This window comes from Kogia breviceps, chromosome X, assembly GCF_026419965.1.
Source record: "Kogia breviceps isolate mKogBre1 chromosome X, mKogBre1 haplotype 1, whole genome shotgun sequence".
NCBI classification, from domain to species: Eukaryota; Metazoa; Chordata; class Mammalia; order Artiodactyla; family Physeteridae; genus Kogia; species Kogia breviceps.
The window spans coordinates 34,422,828-34,436,797 of record NC_081330.1 but is presented as its reverse complement, the minus strand read 5'-3'; the positions used below and the strand labels follow the sequence as shown (position 1 = coordinate 34,436,797).

The window sequence follows — 13,970 nt, the reverse complement described above, 5'->3', positions numbered from 1 at the left end:
GTGGCATATTCAGAGTAACCAAATATTCGTTCTCACCTTAAATCCTGGAGGGGTTACCTGCATGTGTGTTGGATAAGTGACATGTTTAAGAATCAATCCAGTTTTGACCTTTGGGGTGTTATTTGCTGGAAAACTGTCCAATTGAAGACTTTCTCTGAATTTCAATGGTGTAGCAGTCTTAGAGCAAAGTACTTCAGTCCTCTAAGCCATCTTCTGAGAACAAACTGTTTCTAACTGTATTATTTATCTGAATCAGGCTGAAAAACAGATGAAGCATGCCATATTCCTTTAACATTCACTTAAGCAAACTATTGGTTATTATACTCAGATTACTTTATAATCACCATTTACTATATGCCAAGCATCATGCTATGTTCTTTTCACCCCACTATGAGCTAGGTACTGTTAACCCTGTTTTACAGTGAAGAAATTAAGACACAAAGATTAAATAACCTGCCTAAAGTGATACAGTTAATTAGGATTCAAATCTAGATAGTCCTAACTCCAGAGCCAGTGAAGTTAATCACCATACTCTACTACCAGAATTGGACACAAGTGGGTTTTTCACGTCTGTCTGAACTCTAAGAACTAAGGGAATTTTCAAAGGAGAAATTTGTACTGTTTACAGCCAGTCTCTGGCTTTAATATCTGTTGAGTAGTATGAAAGCTCAAATCACTTGTTTCAAGGATGTATACATTTTAGTTTTGAACATATATCCATAAAACTTGAGAAAAAGCAAGTGCTGGCCATCTGGCTCTGCTGAGCAAAATGTCCTACATAAACACACTTTTTCTGTCTTTTTTTTCTAGGGGGATATCATGAAGAATATATTTATCCTTCAGGTCAGTGAGATCTAGGTAAAATCTGATATTCATTATTTATAAAATTTCAAACTATAAAATAATGCTTATTATTTTTACTTTGGCTATATCCTCTAGAACAAGACTATGAAACTTCAGGTGTTTACAGCACAACTGAATCTACAGCAAACTTGGTAGGTATTTAAATAATGACAAACACATATAGCTCCTGTGTACTAGAACACTGTTCTGAGTGCTATACATATAAATGTATTTAAATCAGAACAATCCTATGAGGTATTAAGGTATCATTCCCATTTTGTAGATGAAGAAATTGAGACCCAGAAATTAAGTAACTCATCCAAGATCACACCCCTTTCTAGAAATTATCCTAGAGATGTTCCTAATATGTGTTGATACAAGAGGAAATTTGAACATTGGCAATGATGATTTTTTAGAGGATTTTATCATGATCTTTCTAACAGTAAAAATGGGCCATAAATCTCAGGTACTTAATATAACAAAAGTTTACTTCTTGGTTATGCTACATGTGTAGTGGAGGTCTGCAGGAGGGCTGTGCTTAGGGACTTAGGCTGATGGAAGCTCCATCCATGGTTGCTAAGGCAGGAAACAAAAGGTAGTGAATGGTGCACTGGCTCTTACAGCTTCTACCTGGAGATGACACATATCACTTTCTTTTCCATTTCTTTTTCATTGGCCAGAGCCTGTTTCTCTTGAAGACTCTAACTTCTCTGTGCCTAGAAGTCAAAAAGTTGGAAATATTTTAACAGCACTAAGGATTACAACATTCAGTGGAAACTCCCACAGGCAAAATACTTCCTTCCACCTCAAGAGAGGCAACCCCAAAATTCCCTTCAGTGTGATTAAACTCAGAGCCCAAGGTTTCTGGGAAATGTGTGGTACTCTTTGTATTGGGTCCAGATGTGGTTCCTCTTGATCTGGAGGCCTAAACCAAATATACAAAGTTATTTACCCACTACATACCCAATTTCCGGTGGTAGAGCAGGGACTGAAAAATTGCAGTAGAACTTCCTATTCAGATGCAGGGAAAATGGGAGAAACAGTTACTGGCCCATAGCAATTCTGACATCATGCTGGACAGACATTTTGAGGGCCCCCAACCTAGGCATGGGGACTGTTCCCTGGAGAGGCTCCCTGGTTCATTGTTTTCTGGGGCTCTTGATTACTCCAAGGCCCGCCCTTCCTTAACCATGTTTGAAGTAGGCATTGGAGAATAATCCATCTTGGCAGCTGAGCAGCTTTCTCAGCCTGCTTCTTATAGAAAATTGAGGGCTCAAGGGTGGTTTTATCTCAGTTGGATAGTTTTAGTTCTGCTCATGGTTTCTTTGACTATGTGAGTAATTTATTGTGCAGCTTCTCTGATTCCTATTAGTTTTATGTGCCAATAGCCATACTGACAATTCTTTTCTATAAATATACTACTTAGATTTGCTATAATTCTTTGCATTCTTATCCCTGTCTCTACTTGATTGCAAATACCTTCAGCTTATCAGGCATTGAAGAAAGAGCCATACCTTTGAATACTTTACCATGAGCCATTTTGTCCAAGTGCAAGGATTCATTGGGTGTTATATCCTTAATGGTACTCTTGCTTTGAGATACTTTAGTGCAATCATATTTTAACAATGATTTGAGTCTTCCTTCAAGGCCAAGTTTTAACTTCTCTTTGTTTTTCGAAGCATTTATCAATTTTATCTTTTAGAGTTTTGAGTTGAAGCAGTTGCCTCTTCAAACCCTACAAGTCCTAGTATTCAAGGGCTCTATTCCCTTTCATTTCTGCCTACAAACTACTTTTCTGTACACATCTGTCTTAAAATACCTTGCTAAACTCTGCCAGCAGTAATCAAAACACAAAACTAGGGCTTCCCTGGTGGCGCAGTGGTTGAGAGCTCACCTGCTGATGCAGGGGACATGGGTTTGTGCCCCAGTCCGGGAAGATCCCACATGCTGCGGAGCGGCTGGGCCCGTGAGCCATGGCCGCTGGGCCTGTGCGTCTGGAGCCTGTGCTCTGCAACGGGAGAGGCCACAGCAGTGAGAGGCCCGCATACCACAAAAGAAAAAGACGAAAACAAAAACAAAACCCCCAAAAACAAACAAAAAAACCCCCACAAAACTAACATCCTGTTTTCCAAACCTCTTCCCTTAAGAGCTACAAATTCATAATCTCCTTCTCAAGTTAGGTTTTTGTTACAGTAGCACCCTAATTTTAGTTACCAATTACTGTTTTGGTCAAGCTAGGTTATGCTGCAGCAACCGTCCACCAAAATCTCAGCGGCTTAACACAGTTGTTCTTGCTAATGTTATAGGTCCAGTGCAGGTTGGTAGCAGGCCTTTGTTCTTCAGAGTCACTCAGGAACCCAGGCTGATGGACAAGTACTTTCACAGTCACCTTGGCAGAGCTGAAGATAGGGAAATTAAACACTGGCTCTCAATATTTCTGCTCATATTTCATTGTCCAAACAAGTCATATGCCCATACCTAATTGGATGAGGCCAGGAAGAGCAACCTACCCATGTACCTAGGAGGAGAGTTGGAATATTTGTGAGGAAGTTGAATGACTACCCTCTATTCTCTGTGATTAATCTTAACTTTGATAGTTTCATGTACTGAATTTTTGTTTTTACTGTTTAGGCAATACATCTTAGGAAGGTGATGAAAACTGTGATATATAATTCTCTTCCCATTATCTCTCCTTCCCTTCCTTTGCCCCTGCTAGAGAAATAGTTTTTCCTCTCACTCTGTCATTACTATTCTCATATCACATGCTTTTTACACCATTTCTTGAAATAGCCACCCAAGTTGAAAAAGCAAGTAAATATCTCACCTTCAGGGATGACAAGAGTAGACACTTTCTTTCTGTCCCTTTAATTTCACTTGTCACGTGTTCCTTTTTGTTCTGAACTTACTTTATCATACATCCCCAGTAGGTTTCAATCTCTTCATGACGTGCTCCACTCCTACTCCCCAGTCACCGAGTTTCTAAGTAATATTTTCACAGCATTCTGAGGGGATAAGACCAATGCAGGACTTAAAGATTTCCAGGCACAGAACCTTCTAAGAAACCATGAACATTTTTTCTTCTTAATTCCATGCCCAGCTCTCACCTAAATCCTTCTCTAGAATTGTTTAGAATTCACACTGGACCTTCTGAGCCAGGGCTAAAGTTTGCTTTTTGGCCAGTACTTGGGCTGTACTTGAACACAGACTTTTGAAACATGCACTCTTAGGTCCATGTTAAGTTGGGCTTGTCTTTGTCCCAATGTGGTTCCTCTTGTTTCTTGTGATTACTTCCCCTGATTTCCTCTGTGTCCTTATTACCAGCTTCTGCTGCTAGTTTATTTTTCTGTCATGACAGTCTGTCATGCATAATTCTGAGCCTTTTAAAATCATTGTTACTTTGACAAAGACAAGGTCTTGAGCCAAAGGGGAATGGTGTTTGGATTATACTACATCCTGCTTAGGTAGGATGCAGCTGACCAACCAGTTATCCACCCTTGTCCCAAGCTGTTCCTTTAGATGGAATGCTTTCTTTTAGCTACACTGTTGCTGGCCCTACTGATTTTGAGGTTTTTAAGGCAAGAGAGGACACTGAGAAAGTGTTGAAATTACAATTCTCCATTACATTTTAGTATCTACATTGGGACTAGAGTTGGATATGATCAGGATTTCTGTACATAGGAAATAGAACAGTCACCTAAGTCAGGCACTAGAGTGATACCTTTTGGAGCATTATCATAGTAGTCACCTCCAAATTTGAATACTTTTATGACAGATCACTTTCACTTATCTTTAGGAGATGTTGAAACAAAGCAGATCTTTTATTGATATATTGTTTAATTTCTTGATTTCCCTTTATTTGTACTTCTGTATTCATTAAAGTCTCTTCAGGATAGAAGACCATGTTCTATGTCTCCTCACGATACAGTTACCTCATACAACTACCCCCAGAAGGTAATCTTTATGGTTTTATTTTGCAGTCAGTTGCAGTGGCCTAAACAGAGGAAAATGAATTTTTTTCTTTTTGTTCTCTTTGCCCTTCATCATACTTCAAAGAAGCTGCTTATATTCTTATGTTAAGTGTTATTGTACTTCCTGGTGCCTGGCACAATAATTAGTAAATTTATTAACAAATTGATGGAGTATCTACTGTGTTCCAGACACTGTTCTGTGTGCTGGCATTGGACTACTCAGTCTACTCTGAACCTCTTATATGAGTGAGTTAATATAAATTACCTGTCAAGTCTGTGCCATTTCCAGAAACTTAAAATGTAAAGCTTTCTTATAGAATGGGAAGCTGGCATCAGAAAGGTAGCTGAAACCATAGGAGTAAATAAGATCATCCTGGAAAAAGGAAGAGATTGAGAACAGCATCTGGAACAGAGCCTGTGCATCACCATTTAGAAAATGGGTAGAGAAGGAATAGCCAAGGAGGGAGGAAAAGCAGGAGAGTGTATTATTATGGAAGCCCCAGTAAGAGAATGTTTCAAGGAATAGTCAAGTGTCAGTTGCTGCCAAGCCTTCAAGCAACATAAGGACTAACAAGAGTCTACTATGATTTGTTGCCATGGAGACCACTGTGACTTTGAATAGTTTCTGAGAACCAGAGAGGGTAGCAGCCACGTTGCAGTGGGTAATAAGAAAATGGAGACTACAGTGAGGACAGGGTGTTCATGAAGAATCTGTTACCATTTATTTTATTTTATTTTATTTTATTTTATTTTATTTTATTTTATTTTATTTTATTTTTTTTGGTACACGGGCCTCTCACTGTTGTGGCCTCTCCCATTGCAGAGCACAGGCTCCGGACGCTCAGGCTCAGTGGCCATGGCTCACGGGCCCAGCCGCTCCGCAGCATGTGGGATCTTCCCGGACCGGGGCACGAACCCGTGTCCCCTGCATTGGCAGGTGGACTCAACCACCGCGCCACCAGGGAAGCCCATGTTACCATTTATTGAACATCTTTCTGTGCACAGCCCTGTATTGGGTGCTGTGGCCTAATCAGAAAAACAAATTGCAGTCTCACGAAGTTTAAAAAAAAAAAAAGAAGAAGAACATTTTCTGTTTTTTTTTTTTTTAAAGTGTGTGTGGGGAAATATATATACATGTAAAAATAAATACGTACTATAAATTTCTGGATAGTATTCAGGAAACGCAGAGGTTACTTGTTTGTGGAGAGAGGAACTAGGCAGATGGAGGACGGGGTTGGAGGAAACTTTTCATTGTATACAATTTTATACTTGGTTTTTGAATCATATTCATGTATTACCTTTCCAGAAAAATATTAAAATAAAAAAATAAAGCTCTCAAAGTCATCTGGGGTCTTCTAAAAGAAATAACCTTCCTATATTAGGTTTACATAAATATTGGCTTCTTGGTGTTTTAGTTATTAGAACACTATTTCCTGAAGTTTAGGATCAGATAAGAGACTAATATTGTTTGTGAAACCAAACTTAGAGTTCTAAACTTTCTTCCACACTTACAGGTGGTGATGGTAAATTCTGCAGCAGTTGCAGCTTCCTGTGCAAATATTGTTCCAGCTCCAGTCTTACCTAACTGTGCAGCAGCTAATCAAGCTAGTAGTACCACTTCAACTTCCTCACAGAATGCTATACAGCCTCTATTTGTATCTCCGCCTACACAAGGCAGACCAGGTAGGTTATTAGTGGTTCCTTACTTTGGAAGGCTCTTTATCTATTCATGAACATGCCCATACAACAATTCTAGTTATTAGATAATATTACTTCAATCTCCAGTATTAAATTTCAATTTTTTTCTTGCACATTTGGCTTTGATATGATTTCATAGCTATTGTTTTGCTAACCCCATTGAAAATTTGGAGGACTTGTACTAGTTTCTTAAACTTCAAGTAAAGTTTCATTATACAGAAATTAAGGTGAAGCTATTTCACACTTCACAGAATTAATTCCTGAAAAGTTTGGCTCTAGAATTTAAGAGATCCAGGTTAGGATCTTGGTTTTACAACTTACTAGCTATGTAATTTTGGACAAATTATTGAACCTTTCTTATCTGTGAGCTTGGAGGTACTGATAGTACCAATTTATGAAGTGGTTGTGAAATTCCACTGAGTTAATATAATTTAAAATTTTCAGCAGAATTCTGGGAAAGTGGTGGCAACAACAGCATAGCTTTTCAGTCTGCGTCCTCAAATAAAAATGGAAATAGCAAAACCAAAACCCATGGGACAATTTTTAACAAGAAAACTAGGTGACAAGGTCTCCCCATGAACCCCAAAATTTAAGCAGATAGGGACAAACCATCAGTCACAAGACCTGCATGCTGTCAGGGTCAATGTGGGAGCAATAAGATGGAAGCATCGGGGATGTTGTCTGATGGACCTGAGAACAGAGAACCCCAAGAGAGCTAATAAGAATTCACTGGACAGTGGAGCAGCCAATTTGGAAGGAACAGCTAAGACTGGGAAGGGATTTGACCTTTCCAATAATAGGTGAGTGCTTTGGGTACATGGTAAAGGAACTAAAGGGCTTGGAATAGTTTTGCCCCTAAGAACTCTGAAAACTGACCTGGCAGGGCTACCTTGTAGGATAATATTCCTCACTGGGGAGAAACTGCTGGGAGTGGAATCAAAATTGATGAGGATAGGGAAAGAGCAGGTCCAGACTAAAGCTGAGAGAACAGAGCCAAGGAATCCTAGAAAGCAGTCATGTTTTTAAACACTACAAAAACAATAGGGATCCCTAAGAAGTTAGAAAAGCTTTCTTGTGTTCCATCTCATTCTAGAGTTCATGAAAAATAATTTCACATAAAAATGAATGTATATGTATAGCTGATTCACTTTGTTATAAAGCAGAAACTAACACACCATTGTAAAGCAATTATACTCCAATAAAGATGTTTAAAAAAATGAAAGAGGGACTTCCCTGGTGGCGCAGTGGTTGGGAGTCCGCCTGCCGATGCAGGGGACACGGGTTCGTGCCCCGGTCCGGGAGGATCCCACATGCCGTGGAGCGGCTGGGCCCGTGAGCCATGGCCGCTGAGCCTGCGCGTCTGGAGCCTGTGCTCCGCAACGGGAGAGGCCACAACAGTGAGAGGCCCGCATACCACAAAAAATATAAATAAATAAATAAAATGAAAGAAAAGCACTAAGGTTGCATACAAAGGTGTTTTAAGGGGAAAACAGAATAGTATCCCTATTAGACAGTAAAAGCATGTCAGAAAGTGCACACTAAACAGAACTTAAACTAAACCAACAAACAACTATTTCAAAATGAGGTAGACATTAATAAAATAACACAAAATGTTAAAAAATAACAAATCAGGATTAGAAAAACTCAGATGAGGTGACAGAACTCAGGAAAGCATTAGAAATGGAAGAAAGTCATTTCGGTAATGAAGAGTAAACTATAAAGAACATGACCAAGTATGTACAACAGATAATGCTTTAAGAGAAAGATGTAAGAAAGGGGGGAAATCTAAAATGAAAAAAATGAAGAGAAAGATTCAAAAGTGGCATTGAAGTTAGGCAAAGGATATCCAACACTGATAGAAGTTCCTGAAGAAGAAAACCAAAGTAAGGGAAAAGAATAAATACTAAAAACTGTAATTCAGAAAATTTTCCTGAAATTAAAAAACTTTAAAACTACATACTGAAACAGCACTCTGCAGAATATTGAGCCAGAGCAACCAACACCAGGATATTCTAGTAAAACAACTGGACTTTAAAGAAAAAGAGCCTATGGAGTATAAAGGAAATAAAATGATAATCATCAAACTTTGACAGCAATGCTTCATGCTACAAGAAAATGGAGTAACATTTAAGATAATGAAAGGATATGTGAACCAAAGGTTTTATATCCAGCCAAACATTTTCAGGCTTAAAGGGTAATGTATAAGAATTCAGAGAATATTATTTGCATGAGCCCTTCTTGAAGAATCTAATAAAGATACGCTGTCAAGTAAGGTAATTGCTAGCCACGTATGACACTTTAAATTTTAATTAATTACAATTAAGTAAAATAAGTCTTCAGTTGCTCGGTCACACTAGCCACATGCCAGGTGCTCAAAGCCACACGTGGCTAGTGGCTACTGTATTGGACAGCACAGATACAGGATATTTCTGCCATCACAGAAAGTTGTATTGGAGGGACAGAGTGTATTGGAGAATGATTTTGACTTTTAGACCACCAAAACAATAAAAGACATCAGCTTAAGACCTGATTGTACGTATTAAATATATACTTAACACAAAATGAGGGCTGAGAGGTTGATAATATACTATGTAAAGCCTTATATTTGAACAATATAGGTACAGTATAGCTATTTTTTTAAATGGAAGAATTGAGAGACCATGTGCCAAGCATTTTTTAATGCTTTCAATAAACACATCAGGTTCTTTTATCTAAATACTTAGATTGTTATTCAGAGACTATAATGTCAGCTAAAACAAATGAGTATGGGATATTCCAGCTTTATCCCTCTGTGTCCTTGCAAACCGGCATCTTAGTATGGAAGAAAGGTAATACACACGTACTAAGAGAGCCTAAGGAGAAACTTTTATGGTGTCACATTTGAGTTGGAAATATCAGTATGAACTTGAGGTATTTTATCTTTAAATTTGTGTATTTCCTAGCTCTGTCCACTGAAAAGGCCTAGAAACAGTGAGTATCTTGAGCACTCAGTTTGTGATATTGAAATGCTGCTTCTCACTTAAACAGAAACAAACAGCTTTATGGAGAAATTTCTGGTTCCAGGTCTGGGCAAGAAATGTTCAAGATTAGCCTGGATCATCTTGTCATGTTAGATAGCAAGGAAGCTATCAACGAGTACTGGGGGTCATGTCAAAAGGATTGAGGAGCCATCTTGAAGAGGTTCCCACTGGCCAAAGATGGAACAGTTTGAGCTTCAACAATGATAATTGCAATAGATTGGAACATGTCAAAGATTAACAACTGTACATATATATAAACAACTATACATAAAATAGATTTAAAAAACAAGGATTTACTGTATAGCACAGGGAACTGTAATCAACATCTAATAATAACATATAATGGAAAATAATCTGAAAAGAATACATAACTGAAAAAAGAATTGGTTCTCTTAAGAGGACGTTAGAAAACCAGTTTACGTTCTTGAAAACGGGACAGTAAAGTGAAAGAATCAAGTATTTATCCTGCCTTTCTTATATGAACTATTCTACAGTGTAACCAAATAGTAGATGAGGGGAAATATTTCTACATATTAGTATTCTAATCAGTGAAAAAGAAGTGGCAGAATGTAATCATTTTGCAGTCGTTACTGAACGGATGCATATTAAACAGCAATAGCTGCTAAGGTTGCAAAGATAGTGAGACATTACCTATAGACTACCAAAGGAATCAATCCTGCGTCTGATCTAGTCTTCTGGATCTAGCTGCCTATTTGCATGAAATACAAGAACATATTGAAATGCACCATGAGTATGTAATCAGCAAAATCCAGACTGGGAAACTCAACAGGTCAAGGGGTCTTCAAAAGACAAATTGAAAGGAAATGACAGGGATGGAGAAAGGACCTATAGATTAAAAGAGGTTCAAGATACAGTTTTTAAAAAGCTGTGTAGGGATGTACATTTGGGTGACAAAACACTTAAAACTACAAAGAAGTGATTACTATGAAAGTCAGAATAATGGTTGATTATGGTGGGGGTAAGAGGGTGGTGATTGTGATGGAGTGCATTGAAGTTTTCTGAAATGGATGGCAAAGTTTTCTTTCTTAACCTGGATAGTGTCCACCTGAAAATAATTCGTTTGATTTGTTTTCTGTATCTGTTTTATTTATAATATAAAAATTAAGTCCTTAGTCACTGTGCCTGGAACAAAACATGCAATATATGTTCATTAATGACCACAGAAATTTTTCATTGGAAATGTTAATGTAGATACTGGTTTTACTACTTTGTGCTAATTGTAGGGGAACATGTTAGCTATCTGCTTCCAGCAGATGTCTGAGCTTAAAAAAACAAGTGACAGGTGAAATCAAGTATTGTAATACCCCATTTATGTAGAATCATTGGAAGCTTACCCTTTAAATGCCAGATTTATGGTTTTTTTAGATACTTCTAAAAATGTATACGGCCTTCATTTTACTTTTTGTTGAGCCACTTGTGAACCTCAACTATAACTCCAATAGGTAATGGCTGCTTTTTAGTTGCTCTTTGTCATTCCTGTCCTCTAGATAAAACTCAACTTTCTCATTGTTATTCATGTGTCTGTCTGGCAGCCCCATCCCATCCTCCTTTAAGTCACTTCCTATCTACCAGGTAACTAGATGCCATGATTTCTTTTATTATGATTGTCTTCATAGGCATTAAATCCTGTTAACTGAGTTTTTTGGTAACTGTTTCCAAGTCTTTTGCCAGGGCCAGAACTAGTGACTTACTTGCTCTGGGTACAAAATTTAAGGGAGTGTCAAAAAAAAAACCCACAGTGATCAAGATAAATAATACTTTAATGCACTATTAAAAAAACAAAACTAATGCAAGAAAAGAATCCATGATAAACAAAGTATCAAAGTTTTTTTAAAAGATAGGAACTGTGGGCCAGGCTTAGGGTGAGGTGAGTGAGGCTCTCACTCTTATGGTCATGCAAGTGCAAGCTTGGATCCTGTCTTTTAGAATTTTGGTATTTTATTCATCATGAATTTTTTTTTTTGCTTTAATTTGGTGGCCCTTTAAATTTTGCACCTCACTGCACTTTACTACTGGCCCTGCCCTTTGGTCTCTAGAGAAGCTGAGTCTTACTATGTATATTCATGTTCTCTTCTGAAATGTCCTGAAGCAGACTGCAGCTGCATGGACAAGGAAATAAGCTTTTTGAATGAATTTCATTGGTTTCCATTCACGTTTAGAAAAGTTTGCTTCCATTGTTCTGGGTCCATCCCTTGAACTATACCTGGTAAGTCTATAGAGCCCTGTTAAGTCTGCGAATTAGATGCTCATGCATCTCTAGGGCAACTGGAAGTTTTAAAAGCTTTTTCTTATGGAACGTATTATAATACGTATTTTAAAAGAAAGTTGAGTTCAATTACTAAATAATGGCTATATTTCCCTGTGCTGTACAATATAACCTTGTTGCTTATTTTATACATAGTAGTTTGCATCTCTTAATCCCCTACCCCTTTTTTGCCCTCTTCACTCTGCCCACTGGTAATCAACCACTAGTTTGTTCTCTATATCTGAATCTGTTTCTGTTTTTTTGTAATAATTTGTTTTATTTTTTAGATTCCACATATAAGTGATAATGTAGAGCATTGGTCCCCAACCTTTTTGGCACCAGTGACCGGTTTCATGGAAGACAGTTTTTCCACAGACGGGGGTGAGGGTGGGGGGTGCTTCAGGCGGTAACGTGAGTGATGGGGAGAGGCAGATGAAGCTTTGCTTGCCCGCCCACCTCTCAGCTCCTGCTGTAGCTCAGTTCCTCACAGGCCGTGACTGGTTGGGGACCCCCTGATGTAGGCTGTCTGTCTTTGTCTGACTTATTTCATTCTTCACTTAGTTTGGATCTGTGATTCTCAACTGGAGGAGAATTTGCCCCTTAGGGAACATTTGACAGTGTCTGCAGAAATTTTCAATGGTCCTACAACTTGGCAGGGGAGAGCTACTGGCATCTAATAAGTTGAGGCCAGGGATGATGCTAAAACAGGCTCCACAACAGAGAATTATTGTGCCCAATATGTTAATCACGCCAAATGAAACCAGAGGTTTGAGCTAGATATGAATGTTACCAGTTATATGTATTGTAAATATTTTCTCTCACTTTGTTGATATTTTCATTTTTCCTGTGGTACCTTTTGATGAAGAAAAGTTCTTAACTTTAATGTAATTTAAATTATCAATCAAAAAAAAGAAAAAGTTGAGTTCATAGTAACCTCCAAATTTCTTCCATCCTTGATTCTCTCAGGCCCAGGAGAACTTACTTAACTACCTCTATGTCTAGTAGTTGGTTTTTACCTTCTAATCATAATCACATTCTACTGTTTTTAGCTAATTGAACTTATTCCAGTGGTTTTAGAAAAAAATGCTGTGATTTGAGTGCTAGTTTAAAAGGAATAAGAGTGTGGCTTTCTTGAAGCCATTATTATTATTATTAATTTTTTAATTTGTGGTACGCGGGCCTCTCACTGTTGTGGCCTCTCCTGTTGCGGAGCACAGGCTCTGGATGTGCAGGTTCAGCGGCCATGGCTCACGGGCCCAGCTGCTCCGCGGCATGTGGGATCCTACTGGACCGGGACACAAACCCGTGTCCCCTGCATCGACAGGCAGGCTCTCAACCACTGTGCCAAGAGGGGAGCCTGAAGCCATTATTTTATAGAAAACAAATCCATGAATCTTTAGAGCATTTGGAGATGTTCTAAAAGTTAAATGCTCTTCTAATACTGTAAAAGTGGAGATTTCTAAGTGTATGACAAAACTCCAAAACTCGAAAGTTATTTGAGCAAATTTTTAAAATTTACTGTTTAATTTAGATACAGTAAAATTTATTTTTTGGTACCCTGTTCTATGAGTATTAACAATGCATAGCATTGTGTAACTACCACCACAATCAAGAGAACAGTTTCATCACCCCAAAAGAGTTGGTTATCAAGTCTTTTTTAACATCTTTATTGTAGTATAATTGCTTTAAAATGATGTGTTAGTTTCTGCTTTATAACAAAGTGAATCAGTTATACATATACATATGTTCCCATATCTCTTCCCTCTTGCGTCTCCCTCCCTCCCACCTTCCCTATCCCACCTCTCTAGGTTGTCACAAAGCACCGAGCTGATCTCCCTGTGCTATTCGGTAGCTTCCCACTAGCTATCCACCCTACGTTTGGTAGTGTATGTATGTCCATTCCACTCTCTCACTTCGTCCCAGCTTACCCTTCCCCCTTCCCATGTCCTCAAGTTCATTCTCTAGTAGGTCTGTGTCTTTATTCCTGTCTTACCCCTAGGTTCTTCATGACATTTTTTTTTTTAGATTCCATATATATGTGTTGGCATACGGTATTTGTCTTTCTCTTTCTGACTTACTTCACTCTGTATGACAGACTCTAGGTCCATCCACCTCACTACAGATAACTCAATTTCGTTTCTTTTTATGGCTGAGTAATATTCCATTGTATATATG

The 13,970-nt window shown here is 38.3% G+C and overlaps 1 protein-coding gene across 1 annotated transcript in view; it reads left to right on the top strand.

Annotated features, from left to right (window-relative positions):
• The window catches only part of ALG13 (ALG13 UDP-N-acetylglucosaminyltransferase subunit), an 81,958-nt gene that overhangs the window by 43,331 nt on the left and 24,657 nt on the right, over positions 1-13,970 (top strand). The window contains 4 exon segments of the mRNA XM_067023156.1: positions 811-843; positions 940-995; positions 4,723-4,794; positions 6,326-6,494. Of these exon segments, the coding sequence (XP_066879257.1) occupies positions 811-843; positions 940-995; positions 4,723-4,794; positions 6,326-6,494 (330 nt within the window).